We start from the raw sequence: 17,092 nt of genomic DNA on the forward strand, positions 1-17,092 counted from the left end.
GGGAGGGATAGAGCCAAGAGCTGGACAGGTGATAGGCAAAAGGGGACACGAGAGGATCATGGGACAGGAGGTCCGGGAAGAAAGACAAGGGGGGGGGGGAACCCAGAGGATGGGCAAGAGGTATATTCAGAGGGACAGAGGGAGAAAAAGGAGAGTGAGAGAAAGAATGTGTGCATAAAAATAAGTAACAGATGGGGTACGAGGGGGAGGTGGGGCCTTAGCGGAAGTTAGAGAAGTCGATGTTCATGCCATCAGGTTGGAGGCTACCCAGACGGAATATAAGGTGTTGTTCCTCCAACCTGAGTGTGGCTTCATCTTTACAGTAGAGGAGGCTGTGGATAGACATGTCAGAATGGGAATGGGATGTGGAATTAAAATGTGTGGCCACTGGGAGATCCTGCTTTCTCTGGCGGACAGAGCGTAATCTATCTAATATGGGGAGAAGGCAGGAGATTGGGGCTGAGAGGAGAATTGGATCAGCCGTGATGAAATGGCAGAGCAGACTCGATGGGCCAAATGGCCCAATCCTGCTCCTATATCTTATGGTCTTGTATCGCCTACTGGAAAATGGCAACTCTCCAACCGCCAGCAATCTGCAAAGAAGAAAGAAAACTGAAGGAGACCAATATGAAGTACAGACCCCACCAATAATCACAGCATTCTCAGAATTTCCGTAGCAGCTTCCATCAGCATCAACACAGCGGTGTGGCCTTCCACAGAGGGTGACCGCCGAACACAGCAGCATGGTCTCCCATAGAGTGTGTCAGCAGAATACAGCAGTGTGGCCTTCCATAAAGAGTGACTACTCAGTCTCTTCACATTCAACTGAATGTTTCAATCATCCTCAACACTTTAATCGGCGAGAAATTGAGTCAATCATGGCCACGCGCCTTGTCTCAAGCTTCTGCTCAAGGCAGCTTGTGCTTGCACTCCTCTCCTGGAATATTCTCACCTGTAAGTCACAGGCTCCAACAGTTTCATAAACACAGCCAAAATAAAATGAATAAGTAGATGTTGAAAATGTGAAATAATTGGCTATCTGAAGGATGTCGCTCAAGGAATCATTGTCCACTAGTGCCTTCTTGACTGGAAGTTTTAGACTTTCCTATCTGGGGGAGAAAAGGACTGTGAGCTTTCATCTTACCTGTACCCCTCATGATTTGGTAAACCTCAATAAGTTTACTACTTGCCTCTTACAGTGCAGTATTAAAAAAAAATCCCAGCCTAAACAATCTGTCCTTGTAGCTCAGGCTCTTCGATCCCAGTAACATCATTGTGAATCTTCTGCACCTTCCCAGCTTAATGACATCCTTCCTATACCTAGTTGAGCAGAACTGCATACAGTATTCCAAGTGCAGCCAAAGCAACACCTTGTACAGCTGAACCATAAAGTCTAAACTAATGAAGGCAAGTGTACAAAATGCCTTCTTTACCACCGTGTCTATCTGTGTCTCTACTTCAGTGAAATGTGCACCTGTACCCCTATGTCCCTCTTTTCGAATCCCTCCCTTTTACTATGCAAGTCCTCCCATGGTTTAATTTGCCAAAATGTCTGGCACTTAGGCGATTTCAATTCCATTTGGCATTGTCTGGCCTGCTTCTGAAGTTGGTCTAGAACCTGTTGTAAACTTACATAGCCCTCTTTATTGTCTGTTGCACCACCAGTTTTGGTGTCATCTTACTAACTACGTAAACAATATTGATTTAAGTAAATCGTTCTCACCTGTGTAAGGAAAAAGTAAAAGCTGGAAAGCCGAAGGATGACAATGAGTTTCATGTATTGAAACACATGGGCAAGTGAACATTTTCACTGAACTAATGAATTGTGTAGATTGCTAAATGAAACAGTATCATATTTGGCCAGCAATGTGCTTAACTTTATTTATGACCTATGTTAGATGGTCAGTGTGTGCAAGTAGAAGTAATTAAATGATTTCTCAACAAAAGCAGTCTACATGATTCATGCACTCTCATCCAATGAGAATGCAGTTTGTGCCATCCACAAAATGTACTATACACACATGAGAAAATTCCAAGCAATGTGCACAGAATGTTGGAGGAACCCAGCAGGCCAGGCAACAATTGTAGAAATGAGTAAGCAGTCGACATTTTGGGCGGAGATGAAGGGTCTCAGCCTGAAACGTCGACTATTTACTCTTTTTCCCTAGATGCTGCCTGACCTGCTGTGTTCCTCCAGCAAATTGTACTGTAGTTGCTCAGCAAGGTTACATCCACGTAACATCTACAACCTGCGATTAGTTAAGCAGCCAGGTGATGATTAGTAAGTGAAGTCAGTATTAGACAAAAGGATAAGAGTTCGCAAGACCCAGTGAATTATGCACATTTATGTCAGAATATGCAAGGGAGAGAAAACATATAACATATGGCTTGTGAAAGTGGAAGACAAGTGATTACAAGATTACTGACCATGTATTGTCAAGGGATCTGTTTCCATGCACAGTCCTGCCACCTACCCCTGGGAATGCTAATACACTGAGCTGTCAAATTGTCAGCAGGTCAACAGGATACATTCTGTTTATAAATTTTAAATGATGTGTATGTCAGGAGCACAGCCTTGATTCTTAGCATTATAAGACAGTGAGAGATTGGTCAGTCAAGCAAGCAATGCAGCCTCGTGCTAGAATTTTCAGTGTTTTAACTTAAATTAAAATCCCGTCTATTTCTATAGGAAAGTGCAGAACTTTTTTTAAAATCATATTTCTTGCAATGTTTATTGTTTAATTATGAATTACCCTAGGTAAACACAAATGACTTGTTTCAAAAGGCTGGATATAGAAACCAATATAGAAAGGTATCTGATTATTTGTATCTGAATTGAAGAATTGGTGATATCTTTCTGCTAGGATACTTGATGTTTTACTTATTTTTTTGGAAATAAGTTGTATATTTCTGGTCTCCATGTTACAAGAAATATGTGGACAGGATGCAGAAGAGATTCACCAGGATGTTCCCTGGATTCGAGAGTATGAGCTGTAAAGAGAGACGTGACAAACTTGGATTTGCTTTATCTGTCATGTTGGAGGCTGAGGGTCAACTTTATAGAAGTATATAAAATTATGAGAGGCATAGAGCAGTTAGATAGTCAAAGTTTTTCCAGGATGGAAATGTCACATACGCAAGGGCATAGCTGTAATGTGCAAGGGGGGTAAAATTAAGAGATTTACTATGGAAGTTGTGTTACACTGTGCCAAGGGAGGGGGTAGAAGCAGATACAGTAGCAACGTTTGAGAGATATTTAGACAGGCTGGGAATGGATGGATCTCGACTGTGTGCAGGCATATGGGATTGGTTTAATTTGGCACCAGGCTCAGCACGGACATTGTGGGCAGAAAGGTCTGTTCATTCACCGTATTGTTCTATTTAAATCAGATGATCTTTGAAAAGAAACTACAGCAGTTTTTCAAAAGTCCTAAGGTGTCAGATGCTGGAAATTTCAAATAAAAACAGAAATTACGGAAGTACTTAGCAATCAAGAGCATCTGTGAAGAGAGAAATTGTTAATGTTTCAAGTTGTTGATCTTTCATTAGTATTTCTGAAAAGTAATATAAAGGCATTTTTGCGCAGCTGTTCAGTATTTCCAGCATTTTTTAAATTATAGGAGCATTTTTCAATTCTTCAATTTTATTGAAGTTATGAAGTATGAATGATAAAAGTCAACATTGCTTCCATAGAAATAGAGATGGAAGCGCTACTCAGTTTATTTCCTTCAACGATGGAGCAGCTGGAAATCAAGATTTATTAATGCCAGTGACTGAAGTTATTAAAAAACTGAGAACAATTTAGAAGAAAGATTCTGAAATTTACACATTATATCCTCAGAACATTCTGTATCACTTTGTTGTCAATTAAGTACTCTACTTTTGAAGTGTAGTAGTCACTTTTCCAATATTAAAGTTCAAGAGAGTCAAACTCAGAATTTCTTTAATATTCAAGGGGAGCCAAAGCCTTGTCAGGCCCCATAAAAAGCAGTTTACTGTATGTTCCCATGAATTACTTTGATCATATGCAATATAATCATTTGTATTTAAAAATCATCACTTGTGATTCTTCATATTTATATGTCCTATGCCTCCAGAAATGATGTTTCGGTATTAAACAGGAAATTAGAAATGCATGCAATAAAGGAACAGCAGTTATAATGGGTGACTTCAATCTACATATAGATTGGGTGAACCAAATTGCTAAGGGTGCTGAGGAAGAGGATTTCTTGAAATGTATGCGGGATGGTTTTTTGAACCAACATGTCGAGGAACCAACTAGGGAGCAGGCTATTCTAGACTGGGTATTGAGCAATGAGGAAGGGTTAATTAGCAATCTTGTTGTGAGAGGCCCCTTGGGTAAGAGTGACCATAATATGGTGGAATTCTTCATTGAGATGGAGAGTGACATAGTTAATTCAGTATCAAAGGTTCTGAACTTAAAGAAGGCTAAGATAGACTGGCAAATGACACTTGAAGGGTTGATGGTGGATATGCAATGGCATGCATTTAAAGATCGCATGGATGAACTACAACAATTATTCATCCCAGTTTGGCAAAAGATTAAATCAGGGAAGGTAGTGCACCCGTGACTGACAAGGGAAATTGGGGATAGTATCAATTCCAAAGAAGAAGCATACAAATTAGCCAGAAAAAGTGGCTCGCCTGAGGGCTGGGAGAAATTCAGAGTCCAGTAGAGGAGGACAAAGGGCTTAATTAGGAAAGGGAAAAAAGATTATGAGAGAAAACTGGCAGCGAACATAAAAACTGACTGTAAAAGCTTTTATAGATATGTGAAAAGAAAAAGATTGGTTAAGACAAATGTAGGTCCCCTACAGACAGAAACAGGTGAATTGATTATGGGGAGCAAGGACATGGCAGACCAATTGAATAACTACTTTGGTTCTGTCTTCACTAAGGAGGACATAAATAATCTTCCGGAAATAGTAGGGGACAGAGGGTCCAGTGAGATGGAGGAACTGAGGGAAATACATGTTAGTAGGGAAGTGGTATTAGGTAAATTGAAAGTATTAAAGGCAGATAAATCGCCAGGGCCAGATGGTCTGCATCCCAGAGTGCTTAAGGAAGTAGCCCAAGAAATAGTGGATGCATTAGTGATAATTTTTCAAAACACTAGATTCTGGACTAGTTCCTGAGGATTGGAGGGTGTCTAATGTAACTCCACTTTTTAAAAAAGGAGGGAGAGAGAAACCGGGGAATTATAGACCGGTTAGCCTAACATCGGTGGTGGGGAAAATGTTAGAGTCAGTTATCAAAGATGTGATAACAGCACATTTGGAAAGCGGTGAAATCATTGGACAAAGTCAGCATGGATTTGTGAAAGGAAAATCATGTCTGACGAATCTCATAAAATTTTTTGAGGATATAACTAGTAGAGTGATAGGGGAGAACCAGTGGATGTGGTATATTTGGATTTTCAAAAGGCTTTTGACAAGGTCCCACACAGGAGATTAGTGTGCAAACTTGAAGCACACGGTATTGGGGGTAAGATATTGATGTGGATAGAGAATTGGTTAACAGACAGGAAGCAAAGAATGGGAATAAATGGGACCTTTTCAGAATGGCAGGCAGTGACTAGTGGGGTACTGCAAGGCTCAGTGCTGGGACCTCAGTTGTTTACAATATATATTAATGACTTGGATGAGGGAGTTAAATGCAGGATCTCCAAGTTTGTGGATGACACGAAGCTGGGTGGCAGTGTTAGCTGTGAGGAGGATGCAAAGAGGATGCAGGGTGACTTGGATAAGTTAGGTGAGCGGGCAAATTCATGGCAGATGCAATTTAATGTGGATGAATGTGAGGTTATCCACTTTGGTGGCAAAAACAGGAAAACAGATTATTATTTGAATGGTGGCCGATTAGGAAAAGGGGAGGTGCAACGAGACCTGGGTGTCGTTATACATCAGTCATTGAAAGTGGGCATGCAGGTACAGCAGGTGGTGAAAAAGGTGAATGGTATGCTGGCATTCATAGCAAGAGGATTCGGGTACAGGAGGTACTGCTGCAGTTGTACAAGGCCTTGGTGAGACCACACCTGGAGTATTGTGTGCAGTTTTGGTCCCCTAATCTGAGGAAAGACATTCTTGCCATAGAGGGAGTACAAAGAAGGTTCACCAGATTGATTCCTGGTATAGCAAGACTTTCATATGATGAAAGACTGGATCGACTAGGCTTATACTCGTTGGAATTTAGAAGATTGAGGGGGGGATCTTATTGAAACATATAAAATCCTAAAGGGATTGGACAGGCTAGATGCAGGAAGATTGGTCCCATTGTTGGAGAAGTCCAGAACAAGGAGTCACAGTTTGAGGATAAAGGGGAAGCCTTTTAGGACCGAGATGAGGAAAAACTTCTTCACACAGAGAGTGGTGAATCTGTGGCATTCTCTGCCACAGGAAACAGTTGAGGCCAGTTCATTGGCTATATTTAAGAGGGAGTTAGATATGGCCCTTGTGGCTAAAGGGATTGGGTGGTATGGAGGGAAGGCTGGTACAGGGTTCTGAGTTGGATGATCAGCCATGATCATAATGGCGGTGCAGACTTGAAGGGCCGAATGGCCCACTCCTGCACCTATTTTCTATGTTTCTGTGTTTCTTCATTTCCTGGGTGGTTTATAACCAGTACCCCTTTTATGAGTGCAGGTGTTCACACTGACATGGGAGAATTGGCTGGACATAAGGGAGAGGATAAGTAACTAATCTTTTTGGACTTGGATATCAACTGGATATTAGTTCAGTATTTAGAGATTGAAACAGTCGACTCTTCTTGCTAAGCTCCTTGGAGAGGTTCTCAAATATAGTAAAAGTAAAAGGCCATTTAACCCAGCTCCTCCCAGGCCACTCCTGTGGCTGACCTGTGACCTAACTCCATTTCCTGTAGCAAAACAACAAATTTTAAGTTAAATAAGTAAGTGGTAATAAATCTGATTCTGATTAAGCTTCCTTTTACTCATTTCCAACATAATATGATTTAACTTCTATCTTTTCAGCACCTAACAAGTGTTTCACCTACTCATTTTGGGTAGTTACATGAAATAGCTAAATGTCAGAAATTTATTTTGCTTTCTTGCTAGCATTCCAGTTATTACTTGATCCTCATGTAGTGGCTCCATCAAAATGCATGTTAATAATGTAAAATTCTCCATGCGTTGATTCTGTGTTTATGGCCACTGTCAATACTACAGCTACTACTGCATATTGTTGATACAAAATTGAAGCTTCTTTTGCCATTCATTGCTTTAAACTACATCACAGCTCCTGAAATAACAAATTTCGGGCTGTTTTACACACCCTAGCATCTCTTTTCTATAGGTGACACCATTTTTAGCTAAGTGTATAATTTACTTCAGAGCTGTATCTTTGTGATTAGCTAATTATTGCCAGCTGCCGCTGCCTACTAGGTTAAAATCAGGTAAATGAGCATATTCCAGGGTCTGAATGCTTTTCACAGTAATTTCTTCTTGCCTCGTCCCTTATTATTTTGTTTCTTGTGTTTTTCTCTCAGTGTAGTGTATGAGTAATTACCATACTGAAAATTCTCTGAACTAGAATAACTATCTGCTAATGTGATACTGAATTTAGAGCTATAATATTATCCTTAATTAATATGGTCATTCACCCTTCTCGTTTTATTTCTCTTATCGTTTCCTCAGTATTTGATAACTCTTTTTGCTATCTTTGATTCTGTCTTGGTTCCTGTTCTTTCTTCTATTTTTTAAATTCTATTTCTTCTCCAAGGTTGGTTTAAATTAGTGGTCGCCAACCTTTTTAAGCCCAAGATCCCATATTTCAGCCTTAGTGAAAGGCAAGATGGACTACTAAATCGTTTAGTCACACGCATGCGCACTGGGCAGAAAAGACCAGAAGTAAAACCCCGCAATCCGGAAACAACCTCTCTTTACAAACGGCTTTCTGTAGCGGGAGTATTGCTATATTACCATTATCTTAATTAGTATTACTTATTTTTATAGTGCTCACATTACAACACCTTTAATTCTATGTTTCATTATTTAATTTTATTTCAGCACGAAAATAAATGAATAAAAATTGACTATTGCACTCAGTGTGATGACTGGGGCTGAATACTTTCTGCGAGTTCCTGGAAATTTGGCTCATAACTACAGACAGCCAGTCTGTGAGGTATCTGTCAGTAAGACAGCTCCTATACTTAGATTTCATAATTTTCATCTGTTGCAGCACAGTGCCCTCGCAAACCTCCTGACAGACTGAATATTTGAATGGACGGTTTCCTTTGTTAGACTGAATGTATCTGCCACGTTTTTCAGGTGTTTTGTATTGGTAAGCTGTTACTGAGACACTAGTGTAAGTTTCAGAGGTATGCAAGATAATGACACCACTGTTTTTTGTTTCTCAATTATTTACATTTGGGGAATGTTGCAATTTAAAGGGGGAGAAGTGTTGTAATGTGAATATTATAAAGGTAAGATAATACAAATTAGGATAATGTTAATATAGCAATACTCCTGCTACGTGGCTATAGAAAACTGTTTGTAAAGAGAGGTTGCTTCCAGGTTGCGGGGTTTTACTTTTGGTCTTTTCTACCGTGGTGCGTAGCAGGGGAGCTACACACATGTGCTCTGGGCAGAAAGAATGGAACTAAAACCCCGCAACCCGGAAACAATCTCTCTTTACAAACAGCTTTCAGTAGCTGGAGTATTGCTATATTACCATTATCCTAATTAGTATTACTTATTTTATAATGCTCACATTACAACAGTACTTGTGTATTTATTTATTTTTAATTTTTTTCGAGATCTACTGGGAAAGTCTCAAAGATCAACCGGTCAATCATGATTAACCAGTTGGCGACCGCTAGTTTAAATCATTTCAATAGGAGCATTGATCCCAGTTTGTTCAGGTACAATGTGTTCCTCCTGTATACCTATCTCTTCTCCCACAACCAGTCCCTGTGTGTTAAAATCTGAAGCCATCCATCCTTTAATACCCAAATGTGTTTTGTCCCTAAAAAGAAATCTGGACAAGTCCTTGGCTTCATGGCATGCAAAGACAGACAACATGCATCAGTAATGATCTTCCAAAATTGTGAAGCCGTAACAGCAGATTGGAATGTCACACTGCTAATTAGGATGGGAAGGAGAGAAATGAAACTGAAGCTTCCCAAGGAAACTCAAGAGTCACATAGGGACCCTGCAAATGCATAGAGACAGTACCACAGGTCGAGGTTGAACCTGAGTGGCTTTGAGCTCTTCTAACTCTGCTACAGGTGGCAAGTGGAGATATGTCTCTACCAAAGGAGGTGTAAAGCGCTCCTTCCCTCCGCTAGCATGCAGGTCACCCTTGGGCAAGGTGTAGCATCTGCTTGGCTCCCCCTGATTAGGGTCATGTGAAGCCATGGGAGCAGGTGGTGCACATCACAAGTCCTGGTTATGCAACCACTGACGCCAGGCAGACAATCTCTAAAGCGTATTGATAATGGCTGGGGTCACCTGTCTTGTAAAGACACTGCCCAGAAGAAGGCAGTGGCGAACCACTTCTGTGGAAAAATTTGCCAAGAACAATCATGGTCAAGGAAATGATTGACTGCATTATATGACACAGCATGTAATAACTGTGCTGCACTGTCATATAAATAGGCTCAATTGGCATGGGCTTATGAAAGAAAATCAAGCTTCTTTTGAAAATGTAATGAGTATTATTTGTGGAAACCAGTGGATGAAATATGCTTCGATCCTCAAAAGCTGTCCAAAAAGGATTGCACAATAGCAGGGCTTGTGGAGTTGGAAGCATGCTCAGCAGATTTGTTGAACTGAAAACAAAGATGCAATAAATAGGAGTAAATAACTATCAGAGAGATCATCTATTGAAAAATCATTTTTGGATGAAAAGACAGATGTCTGGAAAACCTTCCTGTTCCTATTGAATTATGAATACAAAAGCAAATGCTGTCATACTATGTGGAATGTTTCTTAATATCAGCAAGGGGTAAATTTTTTAGTAAGAGTAAGGCCCTACCTAAATTGGAGATGAGTTTCCAAAAAAAAATTAGGACTGAATTGCGGGCTCAACAGACAATATTACTGAAATGCAATAAAAACAGAATGTTGAAAACATTCAGCAAGCCAGCCAACATATACACTTGTCACTTTATTAGGTACACCACATTAATGCATAAAAGAATGCAGATATGGTTAAGAAGATCAGTTGTTGTTCAGACCAAACATCAGAATGGGGGAAAAATGTGATCTAAATGGATGATTATTGGTGCCAAACGAGATGGTTTGCGAAATCGAATAGCTGACCTCCTGGGATTTTCAGTTTACAGAGAATAGTGTAAATAACAAAATACATCTTGTGAGTGGCAGTTCTATAGGCAAAAATGCCTTGTTAATAAGAGAGGTCAGAGGAGAATGGTCAGACTGATTCAAGCTGACAGGAAGGTGACAGTAATTCAAATAATCATATGTCACAACAGCGGTGTGCAGAAGATGATCTCTGAACTCTCAACACGTCAAACCTTGAAGTGAATAGGCTGCAGCAGCAGAAGACAATGAGCATACACTTAGTGGCCACTTTATTAGGTACAGGAGGACCTAATAAATTGGTCATTGAGTGTATATGGCAAGGAAAAGTGAGTTGGGCAGGCTTTGGATGCAAGTCTGCCATGATGTAATCGAATGGTAAAATAGTTGCAATGGTGATAATTGCCACTTTTGAGATCTGGCTTTTTTTAAAGCTTTCTAAAGGTGTTCAGTAAAACCAATACCTTAATTTTCTCCATCATGTTGGATCTCAGAATTGAGAACGTCTTCTGCTCCAGTTCTCTTGGATCTGTGCTAACCGAAGAGGCTAGTGTAGGAAACACAGATAGGGCAGGGTGGGGTGTTGGATGGTTGCGAAGGAGTGCACCTCTTTGGTGAGGTTCTACTGTGCTCCCAGTACATGGATTTGAGGCTCATTGTTAACATTCTTAATGCATATCATTGGTTCAAACACAAGACAAACAACGTGTCATGCCTGCTCAATAAAATCTTGACGTTTGACTTATGAGATACAGTATACCATTTTGATATCCCATTTGTAGATTTTTATTCCCTGTATTCCTGTTTAGAGGCCTTTTAGAATGGTCATCACTCATACAATTTGTATATTGAGATAAAAAGATAAAGTAACTACTTGAGATAAAGTAAGCAAAGGAGAACATAAATGTAGGATCTTTATTCTTAAGTAGGAAATATTTGGAAGTTCCATATCTCTGAATTTTAAGTCATATAGACTATAGAGAACTTGAAAATGCTTTTGTTAATCTTATGGAAAAGCTGATGTGCATAAAGTGGTAAGATAATGCTTTTCATTTTTTTTATCTTATTTACAATGACTTGCAGTTATTTGACAAAATAAAGTGACCCAAGATGATTCATAAGCATGATTTTAATTTCAAACTTAAGACTAGTTGAGCTGTGTTTTGAAGAATTTACATAGTTGATCAGAGTTCTAGGCTTTATGGGATATTTTGATAGAAGACAGGGGTTTAGGTTTATCTGAGGTTTAGGCTGAAGTAAAAGCCACAAATAATAAAGAAAATCTGGAATATAAAAGATGTCAGTGGGGGAATGGGAAAATCTTGGATTAGTTGAAGGACTGGAGGAAGTAACAATGAGTGAGGAACAACATCATGAGCTGATTTGAAAACAAAATTGAGATTTTGAAATTGGTCAGAATTTTAAAACAGGAAACCAGGATAGCTCAGCAAGCATGATAGTAGATGAATAGGTTTTACATAAGTTACAATATGGGAACAATATTTTGGTTGAGGTTAAGTTTATAGGAATTGATTGGCAGGAAGCCATTGGAAGAGACTGGAATAGTAAAACCAGGAGGTACCAAATGGTGGTGGAGTTCAGCTTGCAAAAAAAAAAGGCTATGAAATGCTACGTGATGATGAAGTGAAAATTACCAGAGGATATGGACTGAGTTGAAAAGAGTGAGGGATGAGGATGTATTTGGCATGGGAACAAAAATGAGATTATGACTGAGATGATTACCAGCTGCAGAAATGTAGCGAACAGATTGAGAATTTGAGATTGCTGTTATAATTGATATGGAGGAATACCTGTAGTTTGATACTCACTTTTTAAAAAAAATTCTTAACCTGCACAGAGGCACTAATATCATCAGCAAGTAACATCTGCAGTTTAGTAAAGATATGTGGATAGGTATTGAGGTATCCTTTCATACAATTTTAAGTGATAACGTGAATTTATTGTACCATTCCCTAAGTTGAATAAAGGTGCACTTTTACTTGTAGTGCAAGAATTTAAGAATTGTGTTTTTGCCATCGTGTCGGAACTGGAAAGATAACTGCGTTAATATTTGTAACACTGTTTAGAAAAAACATTATTTCTCAAAATGAATTAGTCATATGTGGTCTTGTAGAATGTCATGCCAGTGAAGCTAATGGTTGATCACATCAGTGTTGTTCAAGAGGGTAATACTGGAAGCCAATGACATTGATTTTATTTTGTTTTTCTAGATGAACGATAACCTTAACCTTGATCTTTCTGATGATGAGGAACTACGGGATCAGCTAGACATGCATTCCATTATCGTCTCCTGTATAAATGATGAACCGCTCTTCACAGCTGAACAGGTGAATTCACTTAGTTTCAATGAGTCGCTAAAGCTATGAGTTCTATTTTAATTCATTGAACGTTTAAACAAGCAGGGAATAAAACTGGACAAACTACAGGCATTGATCTTGACACCAAATTTGCACAAGTGCTGATTCCAGCTCAGCTAATTTTGTAAAGTTCTCTTCTCAAATATATGGATCTAGCATCTCAATTCTGTTTCACAGACAAGTGAGGCAACAGATTGATATAGAATTATCCTATACAGACTATGTGCCAGATTCTTTTGTCATAATTCTGCAGTGCACCAGCTCTTACCAGTTCAATAGATTCACCAGAGGTGCTGGCATAGTGGTATGTGAACTTGAGGAGACCTGAATGTTGATTTCAGATCTCATAAAGTATTATGGCTTTCAATCATACATGGGCGTTGCAGTATAAGACCATAAGATATAGGAGCAGAAGTAGGCCATTCGACCCATCAAGTCTGCTCTGCCATTCAATCATGGGCAGAACCAATTCTTCTAGTCATCCCCAATCCCCTGCCATCCCCCCATACCTTTTGATGCCCTGGCTAATCAAAAGCTTATCTATCTCTGCCTTAAATACACCCAATGACTTGGCCTTCACAGCCTCTCGTGGCAACATAATCCACAGATTTACCACCCTCTGACTAAAGTAACTTCTGCTTATTACTTGCTGCCCTCCCTGAACTGATGAATCAGCGCTTCTTCATATTGAGCAATGGCTGGAAGAAGGACTGAAAGTAATAAGGTATACAATGTACTCTGGGTGAGGTCTTCAGTGTCTGTCACTAAATGTGGCTAGGAACCTGGCTGGGATTTGAAGGACATAGCTTCTTCCTGATATCTCCACTATCATATTATTCTGTCTTTTACTAATTTGATTCGCTATATGCTAACAGAAAACTGCTGAGAGCAGCAGATGCAGTCAAGATTATGGGATCTGACAACACCCCAAATGCATAACTGAAGATCTCAACTCTGGAATTAGCTGCTCCTCTAGTCAAGCTGCTCCAGTATAATTGCAACACTGGCATCTATCAACAGTGTAGAAAATTGATTATCTATGTCTCTTTCACAAAAAACAAAACCAATTCAATTTGGCTAGTTACTACCAATCAGTCTACCTTCCATTTTCAGCAGAATGACAAAAACAGTTGTAGACCATATAGTCAGATGACATGTACTCACCCCAATGCCTTGTTTGAATTTCACCAAGACTAATTGGCTCTAGACTCGAGAAAGCAGGATATTACCTTAGAACGTAGAACAATACAGAACAGTATAAGCCCTCCATCCTACGATGTTGTGCTGACATTTTAAACTACTCTTAAAATCAATCTAATCCCTTCCTCCTTTCTCTCCTTCCTGTTATGTAGGAGACCCCGAATGAATGTGTAAAGGCTCTTTCTTAACGCAAGTTTGCTAGTGTCATTTTTAAATTTTTGATTTCGATGAGCTCCATTCAAATATGCAACATACAGAAGAACAAATGGGCAGATTCCCAAATCATTGTTTCCTTCTGAATTCTATCTCAGTGAACAAGTGGAATTTCAAATTTAGTTTAGAGCTAGATAAATGAGATCTGTCACACTACTAAAGCTGGCCATTTGGATTTGAATTTGAAAAGTTTGTGCATGTTTGAAATTAACATAATTAATGGAACAGTTGATCCAATTATTATGATAAGAACATTATTATTGTTGCAGTTATTAAATGTATTAATTGTGATTATAATATAATACTGGCAACTTTAAACATACCTTGCTACTTTACAAGGTAATTGAGGAAATAGAAGAGATGATGCAAGAATCTCCTGATCCTGAAGAAGATGATACACCCACTCAGTCTGACAGACTTTCCATACTTTCCCAGGAAATTCAAACACTCAAGAGATCTAACACCAGCAACAGTTATGAAGAACGTAAGCATCTATGCATTCTAGTAATTAAAGTTGGGTTGTAGGGATGGTTCTTTTCAAAAGAAAATCTAAGTAATATTTTTAGTTTTGTAATAAGACAACATGTGTTTGCAATGTTGTAAAAGGTATTTTTATTCTTGGTGATGAGAGGCTGACGGGAATAAGACAGAAGTTTCTGAACTCCTGATGAAGGGTCAGCCATTTACTCTTTTCCTAAGATACTGCCTGACCTGCTGAGTTCCTCCAGCATTTGGTATGTGTTGCAGACAGAAGCTGTGTGTGAAATAGCAGCTTGAAAAAAAAAGCAAACATTATAAATTATAAAAATATGGAAATATTATCCCTTGCAGTTTACATCTGCCAGATTAGATGAAGGGGTGACCTGATAAAGGTTCAGGAAGTAAATAGGAATGCACAGTGGTTTCTTTGTGTCATGGTAGAGTTTAAGCTGGTTATGATATTGATATTTCTAACTGTTCTCAAAGTGATGCAGTCCCAGGATACTAATGGCTGAGTCCCATGCTGTGGATAATTAGTCAAACTTTAATTGTCTTTATTGCTGTATTCCTATATTTATTTACTTTTTATTCTTTAATGTACCCATGCTCTGCATAAAATAACCAGGAATTATGCACTCAAGATGAATTAAACACGCAATACCAGTGTTTGAAAATTTTCTTTTAATTTGTAGTACTATCCACAGACCCATCCCTAACTGCCTCTACAGCTAGAAACATTTTGTAGAAGGAAGTAACCTTCTCCTTTGCCATTGAAGGGTGTACAAGAACCATGCTGTGATTTTTTTCTTATATTTTCCTGTGAATGTTGAAAAGTCCTTTTTTCAGATGTTGAAAGGCCGCAATAGAGTGGATGTAGAGAGGATGGTTCCAATGTGGGGGAGTCTGAGACCAGAGGACAGCCTCAGACTAGAGAGACGTTCATTTAGGATAGAGATGAGGAATTTCTTTAGCCATAGAGTGATGAATCTATGGAATTCGTTGCCACAAACGGCTGTGGTGGCCGTTATTGTGTATATTTAAGGTAGAGGTTGATCGATTCCTGATTAGTCAGGGCATGAAGATATACGGGGAGAGGGCAGGAGATATTGGAACTTAGAGGGAAATGGATTATGAAATGGCAGAGTAGACTTGATGGGCCAAATAGCCGATATCTACTCCTATATTTTATTGTCTTATAATGGACTGCCTTAATACAACACTTAAGATGATTGCATCCTCCAAATCTTCATTTTAATTGTAACATTCAAGATGATTGTCAATACTTTCAAATTCTTCATAATTCTTAACTTGAAGTGGTGAAATTGTTTCAGTGTTACTCCTGGGTGTTTCAGCATGTCCAAGCCTGACTGCTTGAAACTGTGGTGAGCAAAACAGTTCCAAATTGTCTTAATGCTTCTTTCTCCCCAACTATCAGTGACAAAAATCACTGTTTTCTGAACACAAACACATGCAAGTGATACTATTTTAAAAACTGATTGCTCAAAGCATGGAGTGGTGTCTAACAGCCATGCAAGTGCATGTGAATGAAGTGTCACGTACCCTGTGATGGGTTAAAGAACCATCAGAAATGGAGAACACTCTGGAGTCCGGTATTGCTATTAACTAATGGTATTTATTAGTAACTATGCAATACAGTAATATAAAATCAGATATATAAAACAGGTTAGCAATGATTAGATATGTATAAGTGTGGAAATATATGAGAACCAAGCTTCTTCAAATCTAGGGGTAATTAGATAGTCTTACAATGATGAGTAAAGTTCAGTTCAGTTCGTGGTATTGAGTTGAGTAGTGATGGAGAGAGAGAGGTTTGAGTCTTCAGGCAAGCTGACGCCGTCGACCTTCCCATTGTCCTCTGTAATCCTTTAGAAGTCACTGACTGTGACCACAACAAAGGGGACCGTTCTGTGGTGGAACTATCAACCCAGGCGAGGGTCGGACACAGAAATAACTCCCCACCGGTCACACCCTTTTCACACTGTGAGAGCCACTGATAGATCCGCTTGATCGATCCTCCAAAAACCCACCTTTTCTGTGGGCACAACAAAGCTCATTCAGTGTCCAAAACCATGTGTCTGTCAGTCTATCAGCTGACCTTCTATTTATCTTACCATGCTGAACACCAGCTATCCATCAAGTAGCTCCTCCCTTCTCTCTCTGTAAGAACACAGAAGCTGACAGTGTCCTTGTAAAGTGTAAACATGCTGCAGAGAAACCATAACACCATCTCAAAGCAGTTTTCGCCTCTCTCTGTCTCTCAATAACGAGGTGTCTGATGTTGAACAACTCCCTCTCCATCTCCCTCTCCCTCTCCCTCTCCCTCTCCCCCTCCCCCTCCCCCTCCCCACCTCCCCCTCCCCCTCCCCACCTCCCCCTCTCCCTCCCCCTCTCCCTCCCCCTCTCCCTCCCCCCCTCCCCCTCCCCCAAATCACAGTTCATAGGGGTAATTCAGGACCCTGTCACAGAAGCTAGTTGGACACTGTTCGGCAACAGTCTTCTG

General features: G+C 39.6%; 1 protein-coding gene across 4 annotated transcripts in view; it reads left to right on the forward strand.

The window, feature by feature from the left end:
• Positions 1 to 17,092, forward strand: part of LOC134350389 (fasciculation and elongation protein zeta-2-like) — a 128,737-nt gene that overhangs the window by 68,662 nt on the left and 42,983 nt on the right. For all 4 annotated transcript variants that reach the window (XM_063055523.1, XM_063055521.1, XM_063055524.1 and 1 more), the window contains exons 3-4: positions 12,532 to 12,648; positions 14,431 to 14,575. In XM_063055523.1, the coding sequence (XP_062911593.1) occupies positions 12,532 to 12,648; positions 14,431 to 14,575 (262 nt within the window). The remainder of the gene's footprint in view (positions 1 to 12,531; positions 12,649 to 14,430; positions 14,576 to 17,092) is intronic.

The sequence above is a fragment of the Mobula hypostoma genome, chromosome 8 (genome assembly GCF_963921235.1).
Source record: "Mobula hypostoma chromosome 8, sMobHyp1.1, whole genome shotgun sequence".
In the NCBI taxonomy this organism is placed as follows: Eukaryota; Metazoa; Chordata; class Chondrichthyes; order Myliobatiformes; family Myliobatidae; genus Mobula; species Mobula hypostoma.